The sequence below is a fragment of the Emiliania huxleyi genome, assembly GCF_000372725.1.
Source record: "Emiliania huxleyi CCMP1516 chromosome Unknown EMIHUscaffold_19, whole genome shotgun sequence".
In the NCBI taxonomy this organism is placed as follows: Eukaryota; Haptophyta; order Isochrysidales; family Noelaerhabdaceae; genus Emiliania; species Emiliania huxleyi.
In genome coordinates, this window is record NW_005200690.1 from 865,469 (window position 1) to 876,045 (window position 10,577).

General features: G+C 62.9%; 2 protein-coding genes across 2 annotated transcripts; one reads left to right on the forward strand and one right to left on the reverse strand.

Moving 5' to 3' along the window:
* Nucleotides 1-3,451: 3,451 nt before the first annotated feature.
* On the forward strand, nucleotides 3,452-3,625 carry EMIHUDRAFT_309752 (hypothetical protein; the record flags this gene model as incomplete). The annotated part of the gene is made up of 1 exon (XM_005782492.1): nucleotides 3,452-3,625. The coding sequence occupies one exon, from the start codon at nucleotides 3,452-3,454 to the stop codon at nucleotides 3,623-3,625; it is 174 nt and encodes a 57-aa protein (XP_005782549.1).
* Nucleotides 3,626-3,893: 268 nt separating this feature from the next.
* Nucleotides 3,894-4,769, reverse strand: EMIHUDRAFT_203601 (hypothetical protein; the record flags this gene model as incomplete). The annotated part of the gene is made up of 1 exon (XM_005782493.1): nucleotides 3,894-4,769. One exon carries the CDS (start codon nucleotides 4,767-4,769, stop codon nucleotides 3,894-3,896), a length of 876 nt encoding a protein of 291 aa, XP_005782550.1.
* Between the last annotated feature and the right edge of the window lie 5,808 nt (nucleotides 4,770-10,577).

Here is a 10,577-nt window from a genome sequence, read left to right on the forward strand (position 1 = left end):
GCGTTCAAAGCGGACGCTCCGCGCGGCATCTTGGATGTCCTCGCACGTCGCATGTTCAAGGACCGCACGAACGCCGTTGAGCACGCTGGACGACGCCCGTATGCTTCGCCCCTTCCACGTGATGTACCGATACAGATCAAACGTCGTGGGCGAGCTGCAATTTGGCCAGGAGCGCCGTGAACGTGTATGTGATGCCCGAGACGCCGCACGGTTTGTCACGCTCGCTGGAAGGCAGAAGGCAAACTTGATGGTCGTGTTTGTGGTGGTGGCAAAGTTGAGCCACCTCGCGGTGCCCAAGATGGAGTGGCCGATTCCCGTGCCGGGCCATGCGTCAATAATGATGAGCGCTGCAGTGCCGTCCACCGCAGTCGTGTTGCGATGGGAAGCACCGGAAACCGCAGCCTCGTGCACCAGTGCCGCTGGTGACTTGAGAGTCCTGCTGTGCTGTTGAGCGCTGACGGCCACCCGCGGCGCCAGATGAGAACTGTCACCTCTCGAGCAGCGGTAACGGACCAGCAAGTGGGCAGAAGCGCGGGCCGCGGCTCCAGTGAAGCACTCTGGTCGGGGCTTGGGAGTAGGCTCGGACGAGTTTGCAAATTGCATGTAGCCCTCTGCACATCACCTTCCTTCGCCGATCAACCAAGCTTCAGCCCAATGGACCTAGTGGCGTCGAGGCCGCACTAGACATGCCGGCCGGATTGAAAGATCCGCGCGGGCACTGGTTGTCATTTAGGCAGACTTTTACCCATGCCGTAGAGAAAAAATCAGCGAGGACCCACCAAAAAAATGGCCGCCACGGCCCACGCCCATGGGTAGAGTTAAAAAGTTAATCATGCTATCTCCCTCGCTCATGTGTGACCTGTGCTTGCCCACTTGGCGCGGCCTTCCCGGTCAGTGGTGAGGCGCAGTTCAGAGCTGTCTGCACCTTGTGGCAGCAGTCAGCAGTGCATGTTTGATAGCTAGAGCAGCAGCGTCAGGGTCGCAGGGTCGGATCGTGTCAAGCCTCTCGCCCGACCGGCCGCGTGCAGACGTCGGGCCTGTCTGCTGTCTGGAGACTGGAGTGATCTGTCGGCGGTCAGTACGACCGATCAGGTTGGAGGTTTCTCATGACTGGAGGGTCTATCTGTGTGTACTCCTCGAGATCTCTCCAAATCTGCCCTCTAATCAACCGTAATCATTCGGGAAGTTGGTACTGTGGGTGACTGTGAGCGACTGTGAGCCCGGTTTCCGCACTGCTGCGCGGCGCACGGTGCGCCTCCGGGGGCCCCCGCCCCCCCCCAGAGGCACGCTGCTGAAGCGGCAGGTGTCGTCCCCCCTCTCCATATCGTCTCACTCTGGGAGACGTCGGCGGCGATGGCGGTGTGACCGATCGAGCTACAAGACTCAAGAGGAGCTTGTTCAGCATGTGATGATCCCCGTCCTCGATCGACATTTGATGCCTGCCTTCTTCAGGGGAGTTGTCGGCGCGTCGGCGGTGGCTGAGGCGAGCACGCTGCACTAACTCCTCGAGAAGGGTCTTAGGTACACCTACGGGCCGGCGATAGTCCTGCGGCGCCCGGATGCTAATGCTTGGGAAGACAAACCAAACGCGTAAACCCCGTTTTCGGCTTTGCGGACATTCTGTCTTATAGCACACACACGACACAGTGAGTCATGCGGAGTCATTCGATGAAAAAGAAAGAAAGAAAAGAGACAACCCAAGGGAGGGATGGGAGGACGGCACGCCGCCACCACACAGGGATTTTTGAACCCTTTCGCGCCATAGCGCTCCTGAAGAGCAAATCTCGATATATCTCCAGTCGTAGCGGTGGAACTTTAAAACGGCTCGGTAAATATTTAACCCTATATGAGAGGATCACGGCACAGTGTCGTTTGAGTCGACAGTAAATCTCCCACAGCCCACGTAAATCCGTCTTTTTCAGGCACCCGGAGCCCTCCGCGGCCGCTTCTACTCCGGCGAAGCACCATCAAGCTGCTGTACGGCCCCGGCATCGCCTCCCCTGGCTTAGCTCTCAGTCAATATATTGTGCACATGGTCAGTCTCTACAATATACTCACTGACACTGAACCTCCCAGAGCTCGTCCCGGTCCGTCACGGCCATCCTCGTCCTCCGGCGGGCCCCCGGCCGCGGCGCGGTGCGGCGGCGTCACAAATCCGAACGCAGAGCACCGGGACGCGGTCGGGCGAATTGAGGCCCAGGTAGGCGAATGCATTGCCCATCCAGGGCTATCACCTGGACCTATCAACAGGCGCCTGCGGCGCCGTGCTCAGGAGTTGGTTTTCACTCACTCGAAATGTGGACGTAAAAGGGTTAAGGAGAGGAGTGTGGTGCTAGCCGTCGCCCACCCTAACCCTTGGTCGTCTGCCTCTTTCTATCTCCCTTCGCAGTCCCTCGCCGATTCTCGCTGCAACCTTCATGCCACCTCGCGGTCGTCCCACTCTCGTCGTTCTTTCTCCCTCCTGTCGCTTCCTCCTCTGTCGCGTCGCCCTCGAGTCATTCGATGGCAGCTGGGGTAGGTAGGTAGGTACAAGCGCCCCCGCCCCCGCCGCTGGGGTAGGTAGGTGCGGACTTTAATTCTTTTTGCACAACACTGGGCACAGGACTGGGCAGCGGACTGGCATATCTTTTTGCATGGTATCCAGAATTCTTTGGAAAACGCGAGGACGGAGAGTGGTCGCGGACAGTGCCGCGTCGAGATGCGTTCGTACTCGTGCTACTCGAGCTTCCTCCTCCTCCTGATGGTGTCTGGAGCGGGATGCCTCACCGTATCACCGTCACCGGCCTGTCGTCCCTTCCGGCTCTTCCTCTCTCCTTCCGTGCGATCGCTGGCAGTGCTCAGCAGTGAGGTCGCGATGCCACCAGAGGAGATGAAGCTGAAGGAAATCAAGGAAGAGCTGGACTCGCGCGGCGTGACGTGGCGCGGCGTTTGCTTCGAGCGGACTGAGCTCGTCGCAGCGCTCACCCAAGCTCGCAGTATGCCGGCGCCTGCTGCGCCGCCGCCACCCGCGCCGCCGCCGCCGCCTGCCGCCGCTTCTGCAACGCCTGCCGCGGAAGGCGATGCGATTGGCGCGATGAGCCTCAAGGCGATTCGCGAGGAGCTGCAGCGGCGTGGCGTGACCACCACTGGCTTCTTTGAGAAAGCGGAATTTGTGGCGGCGCTGCGCTTGGCGCGCGAGACCGGCGACGCTCCGGCGGCAGCGCCCGAGGCGGCGGCGGACGTGGTGGAGGGGCAGACGCAGCGTATGCCTCGCAATCAGGCTCCGGGCAGTGTCGGCGGCATGGGCGGTGGCATGCCCGGCGGCGGCATGCCCGGCGGCATGGGCGGCGGCATGCCCGGCGGCATGGGCGGCCTCGGCGACATCCTTTCGGGACTCGGCGGGATGGGCGGCGTGGGCGGGATGGGCGGGATGGGCGGGATGGGCGGGATACAAGAGATGCTGTCCAAGGTCATGTCCAACCCCAAGGCGATGCAGCTGATGCAAAAGGCGCAGGCGAACCCAAAGGTTCTGGCGGCGCTGCAGGACGTGCAGGCGCAAGGCTTCTCGCCGGCGGCTCTCGCGAAGTACTCGTCGGACCCCGAGCTGATGGCGCTACTGACAGAGTTCCAGGAGGTGATGCGGTGACGGGACGGAGGGCGAGGCGCGAAGGCGGAGCGCGTGTGGTGTACGTGTTTGCGGATTAGAATATAGAGCGGCGAGCTCACAGCTCAGACGTACCTCTCGTCAGAGAGTACGCTGTTAGGCTGTCACGTGAGTTCCGCTGGTGACCGAGCTCGTGACGTGACACTCTCGTACGGTACACGGCAAAAAACTGTGTGAGATCAGTCCTCGGATCAGTCATAGTGGGCTCGGCTCAGCCCCCCGCGCGCGCGCGCTCGCGCCTCCGTCACGCTCACGGCAGCAGGCAAGCCCCTCCTTTGCTGCCCGCTGCCGGCCGCGCTCCCGCACCCCACCGGTCCGGCTGCGCCACCTCGAGCAGCTGCACGGCGAAGAAGCAGCCGGATGCGGCGAGCACAAACACGTGCCAGACTGCGTTGTGGTACTCGAGGCGGTTAACCGCCCAGGGCACCAGGCCCACCGTGTACAGCAGCCCGCCGGCGAGACACATGCTCTGCGCCCACGGCGTGAGGGCTCCCATCACGTCGCCCCACGCCGAGACCACCGCCCAGCCCATCATAATGAAGAGGGGCACGTGCACATTCACCACGTCGAGGCGGGAGCGGCTCGCCTTGACGGCAAACGAGGTGAGCGCTAGCCCCCAGACGAAGACGAGCGTGCGCGGGCAGCAGGCCATCGCCATGATCGGGCAGTAGGTGCCGGCGATGAGGAGTAGGATCCCAGTGTGGTCTGCGAGCTGCAGCGCCCAGAGGTGCGGCTTGGACCAGGCGAGGCCGTTAAAGGTGGCGGAGCAGAGGAGCATCGCGAGCAGCGAGGCGCAGTAGACGAGCAGCGCGCCAACCACCTCGGCGGGAGGCCGCTTGGCGGCCTGCGTGGCGAGGAGTGCGCCGACGCCGACGAAACCTAGCGCGACTCCCGCCACGTGCACAACGCCGTCCGCGAGGAGCTCTCGGCGGCTGTAGCCGGTCGACGGAGGCCGGTACGGGCCGAAGATGCCGTCCGGATACCACGCGACAGTTTCGCGCCAGTAGCCCGGGCGGGAGGCGGCGGAGGGAGCCTCACTCGAGGCGCTCTGCGCTCCTGGCGGTGTCTTGGGAACCGACGGGAAGTCGGAAGCCGAGACGCCGGAGCGTGTCCGACGAGAGGCCATCCGCGACTGGGAAGAAAAGGGTGCGGCGGTAAATTCCGCACACTGTTTCACGTGAAGCCGAAAGACGGACTTGCGGCTGCGAAAGTGGCCGAAGAGGTGGTTAGCGCCATCCTGGAACGAATCTCTGAGCGGGTGGAAGGAGGAGCGGAGGAGGGGATGAGGGTGCGCCTGCGCCACGCCATGCAGGGACAGGGAGTGTTCGTGTGCTTTTGTTGCGCAGCCCCTGTGGTCCGTGAGAAGAGGAGCAGAGGAGGCGGGTTGGCGGCGAGGGGGGGACAGCCGCCGCAACAGGCGAGCGCATCCCGAGCCGGGGCCGCACCTGCGGGTCGGCCTTCCCCGACACGCACGGACTCTGCCACAAAGGACACGAGACAGCCCGGTGAGGTTCGTGCCGGCAGCAGACAGGGTGAGACAACGACGGGATGCGATCCGAGAAGCCGAGAGGGATCAAGAGGCCGCGGTGGCGGGCGAGAAGGCAGTCCTGGCGGAACTTAGGGCGATCGGTCTGTCGTTCGCGGCCAGCACCGGCGTGCTCAGGCCAGTACAGGCACGAGAGGTGCGGGGCCTGGCTAAACGACTGGTCGGCTCGACAGATCTTCTTGGACAGGTTTTCCGGTGGGAAGGGGAGGACTACCTCGTCAACGACATTGCACCAGGACCGACGTCGTCGGGGAGACAGGCGCTGAAGGCGTACGCCTGCTGTGTGAAGAGGCGTGTGGCATCGGCGGGCCCACTGTCCGAACACAACTCGGCCTTTGATATCCGGGCGGTGCGGGACCGAATCGAGAAGGACCGGGCGAGGGGGGAGGCGACGCGACTACTGCGCAGTCTGCGGCCTGATGCGGAGCGGGAGGGGGGAGAGGCGGGGCCGTCGACGAATCCGGGCCCTGCCCCCCCCCCTCCCCGAGGGGAGACGAGAGTTAGGCCCCCCCCCACGAGCGGGGTGGACGGCCGACGCGTGGAACCACGGCTGGAACGGCCGCGGGGGCAAGGGGCCGCCCCCGAAGCCCCGCTCGTGGAGTTGGGGCGGCTGGCTCCGCCACCAGGTCCACCCCCACCACCACCGCCTCCGCCCCCGCCGCTGGAGCAACCGCTGGGTCGAGGGGCCAACTCTGAGGCCCCATACCAGGCGGTGTGGCCGCCAGTGCCGCCACTGTTTCCCCCACCCACGCTGCCACTTCCGCCCCCGCCGCTGGAACGGCTGCAGGATCGTGGGGCCGCCCCAGCGGCTCCACACCAGGCGCGTTGGCCGCGAGGGCCGCCACCGTGCCCGCCACCCCCGCCTCCGCCTCCACCCCCGCCGCCGGCGGAGCCGCCACCGTGTGGCCCCACTCGGAATAATCAGAGGGATCCGGAGCCGCCCCACCGGAGGCTGGAGTACCCGAGAGGTGGAGCTGGGGGAGGGGAGTCGCCGCAATACGATAACGGACCCGCCGGCGAACCGGAGGGCCGTGGCCGGAGGGCCCCGGGGGGGGCTTGGGGTCAACTCTCGGAGGAGGTGAGAGTCGAGCTGACTCGGCCTCTGCGAGTGGAACCGGGCCGTGTGAGCCCACCAGGGGTAGACCCGTCGCGGCGTTGGATAGACCGCCGTGACTTACGACAAAAGGGACCGCGCCTTCCCGAGTTTAGTGAGGAGCAGGAGGAAGGGGAGGGCGAGCCGAGGACGATAGAGAGGCCACGGGTGCGGGCGCGACTCGCTGACCGGGGAGAGCCGGCCCGACCTCCCGGAGAGGAGTGGCGACGAGTGATGCCGCCGCCCTCACCCGGGGAGTCGGGCGTGGGATCGCCGGAGGCGGAGTCGACAGGATCAGGCAGAGAAGACGAGACGGCGGCGGGGCCGCAGCCGAAAAAGGCTAGGAGGGGAGGTCGGGCCCCGCGCCCGTCGCACAACTATCGGGATGCGGCCAGGAGGAAGGACCGAGAGGTGGGGGAAGACGCCCCGGAGTGAAAGTTGGGAGACCTCGAAGAGGGGCCCGGTGTGGTGAGGTGCCGGGTGTGGATGGGCGTCGAGTCCGTGTCGAGTGTTTACTAGCTCCGAGTAGAGGGGGCGTTCTGCTGCTAGGGGAAACCTGGAGCGCGGAGCTAACCCTCGGAGACCCGTGTTTACTTTAAGGCCCTTGCCCTGCGAATGCGCACCCCCCCTAGCTAGGGGTCAGGGCTCTCTAGCCCGTAGCCCGATGCCGATCATCCGGCTCGCTGGGTGCGCTTCTCAGCTCCCCGGCCCTGGATGTGAGGTTAATGACTGCACTCCAAGTGCTCCAAGTGCCGGGGAGATAGGAAGTGAGTGTGTTAGTTAGTTAGGGACGGTGGAGAACTTCGACCGCATGTCGTTTCTCCTTCTTTCAGATCGAAGATCAGCTGGTCGGCCGCCATGTGGGCCTCCGGGCCTGCTGCGGCGGCGCGGCCGGTTGAGGCCGGGCTCGGCCCGGCCCGCGACGGCTGGCCGCCGACGAGCCGGCGAGCCTGGCGGTCCGCTGTACTACAAGGAAGTGCTGACTCGATGCCCCCCCGCAATCTTCTACCCCCGCGACTCGGAACGCGAATGTGACAGGACCATCGGGTCCTTCGGCCACCAAAGCGAGATCACCCGAGAGCAGCTGAGTCTGCCTCTGAGCTCTGTCTGGCCTCGCCTCCCTCTCCTCCAGGCATTCGTGGCATCCTATGGGTCGTCCATTGTATCGACCTCTGGCGAGTCAGCCAGCCCCACTTTGAGGGCGCCATGAAGTACAGCGATCGCCAACTCGCTGGTCTCTCCGCAAGGCCCCCCCGACCGCGTCGAACTCATCGGCGCGGGCTCTCTCGGCTACGGGACCGGCCCCAGCTTCGGCTGAGGGCTGACAAGCTGCCGAGCCCAAATCACTGTGAGGGTCGTGATTTCTTGTTGGTCTTCAAAAATCTCTCTTTCAGAATCGTAAATCGACAACAAAAGAAAAACATCGCCGAGACGGAGAGACGGCCACTGGGCGACGACACACACACGACAGACCCACACAGTCACACAGACAGAGACTACAACCCAACTCAGCGGAGCGGCCAGGATGCGCGCGAGAGAGATTTTTAGCAATACCAAGGACAACTCTAACTCTGACACTCACACATTTTGACATTTATTGTTTTTGTTGATGCGCGCGACTGGAAAGGCTGAGAGAGAGAGAGATTTTCAATACCACAAACAACTCTAACAAAGGCTGTGGCAAGGATTGTTTGTTTTGTGGAAAGGTGAGGGAGAGAGATGAGGTCTTGGTTGCCGCCCTGTTTTTTTGTGTGGAAAGGCGAGAGAGTAGAGAGAGAGATGAGAGAGATTTTTGAAGACCAACAAGAAATCACGACTCGCAAAGTGATTTGGGCTCGGCAGCTTGTTAGCCCTCAGCCGAAGCTGGGGCCGGTCCCGTAGCCGAGAGAGCCCGCGCCGATGAGTTCGACGCGGTCGGGGGGGCCTGCGGAGAGGCCAGCGAGTTGGCGATCGCTGTACTTCATGGTGTCATCAAGTGACTGGCTGACTCGCCAGAGGTCGATACTCTGGACGACCCATAGGATGCCACGAATGCCTGAAGGAGAGGGAGGCGAGGCCAGAGGCAGGCTCAGCTGCTCTCGGGTGATCTCACTTTGGTGGCTGAAGGACCCGATGGTCCTGTCACATTCGCGTTCCGAGTCCTCGCCGGCAGCATCCGCAGGGAGGCAGCACATGAGTCCCGAACCCATACTGTGACCTGGTAGCATATGAGGCACCAGTCTTCTGGAGAGCTCAACAGCTGCTGAGCCCTGGTCTGACAGCCTGACAGCAAACCCCGGACAGCGCCTGACAGTGCCCGACAGCCTGACAGTGTTGACAGCACTTCTCTGACAGCCTGACAGCACGTATCTGACAGCCTGACAGCAGAGTCTGACATCAGAGGGGCTCTGTCGCTGTCAGGCCCTAACGTGACAGCCTGACAGCTGCCCGACAGCCCGACAGCACACAGTGGCCTGACAGCAGCGCTGACAGCCCGACAGCCCGACCAGCCCGACAGCAGCACAGACCATACACAGGCCGTGCAGCCTCTTTCTTGTGCCCCATGAGGGTATAACAAAACTATTACATGCAAAGACATGTAGTCATGGGATGGTCATGGGTCTCTCCTAGGGTCGCTCTCTCAACCCTCCCGCCCCACCTCTGCGGACCCGCGGCTGTGCTACTACAAATGAAGCTACCAGCTAGCCTTCTGGGGCCCTACAACCATATGCCTACAGCGTCTGGGTGGGGGTGGCCGCCGCCGTTTGTGCCGCCGCTGCCTGCGCCTGCGCCGCCATCTGCGCTCCCCAGGCGGCCGCCGCTGCCGGCGTGATCACGCCGTAGGAGGGGGGCAGCTGCGTCGCCGACGGCACGGTAGACGCGCGCCGCGCCACTGGCAGCTCGAGCGCAGAGTACCTGCGCCAGCTCTCGATGAGTCAGCGCAGCAACGGGGTCTTCATCAACGACCCCAAGGGCCTCTTTATCCTCCGGTGGTACCGTGAGGTGAAGGGTGACGGGACCCCCCCAGACGGCCCGCGCTACCAGAACAGAGCGTGCAAGTACTACAAGCTGACGAGCGACAACGATGGGGAGGCCTTCCGCTGGACCAGCAACTACCAGATCATCAGCAAGGTGTACCTGAAGAAGCACTCCAGCCTGCCTCTCTGCTATTCTCTCAGTGCGGCAGACAAGAAGATGGTGACGTCCACCATGAAGAAGATGGTGGGCCGGAGGCAGAGTAGAGACTAGAGTATGTGTGCAGTAGAGTCCTGCTGGTCTCCTCTTGATAGTGTCATAAGTGTGGCTGGTGTGTGTCAGAGCCTGACAGCACCCCGACAGCACCACCTGACAGCACCTGACAGCAACAGCCCAACGTCTGACAGCAGCAGCAGCCTGACAGCTCTGACAGCTCCGACAGCGTCTGACAGCAACACCTAACAGCTCTGACAGCACCCGACAGCTACAGAGCCCCTCTGATGTCAGACACGCACCCGACAGCACCCGACAGCACTGACAGCACCCGACAGCTGGTCTGACAGAGGCACCTGACAGTGCCTGACAGCTGCCCGACAGCCCGACAGATCACCTGACAGCACCTGACAGCCTGACAGCCAGGGCTCAGAACAGCTGCGGCCGCGATGGCGGAGTCGGCCGCGGTTCGAGCGAACAGCTTTCTTGAGAGATGAGGTCTTGCTCTTGGACTTGGTTTGCTGCCCGCGTCGTCACTTCGCTCGACGCATCGACGCGGCGGGCGCGGAGCAGAGCTTCACGAGCGAGGCCGACGTGGGCTACCTGTCTGTACGTCTACGGAGATGGGCCCTCCCACGGCGGTTGGGCTGAACAAGCTTTTCCTCTCGCACCCCGTCTCCTTTCCTTTCCTTTTTTCTCTACAGCACCCTCTCTTTTCGTCTCTAATTTCCCGGGGAAACCATCAAATTTTCCGGGCTCTGAGCCGAGTCTGAGGCTGGTTTGGGCCCAAAATCAGCCAAATCGGCAAAATACCGGGTATTTTGCGGGTATACCTGGAAAAACCCCGGGTATACCTGGACAATACCCTGCGACCGCCTGGGTATCGTGCCGATTTCCTCAATTTTCCCACAGATTTTGCGCTGATGAGTCGCTGAGCTGTCGGTCGAGGTGCTGGCGCCCGACACACTGGTACTGTTTGTCCTCGAAGCCGCTGAAACGCAAACATACTTGAATGTGAACGCTGAAAAAAGAAATTGCACAGGCCCTTACGAGCACTCTGCTCCCATCCCTCCCTTGTCTTGCATGTTTTCTTTCTTTCTTTCTGGGCCACCCAAACCGCCACGCCC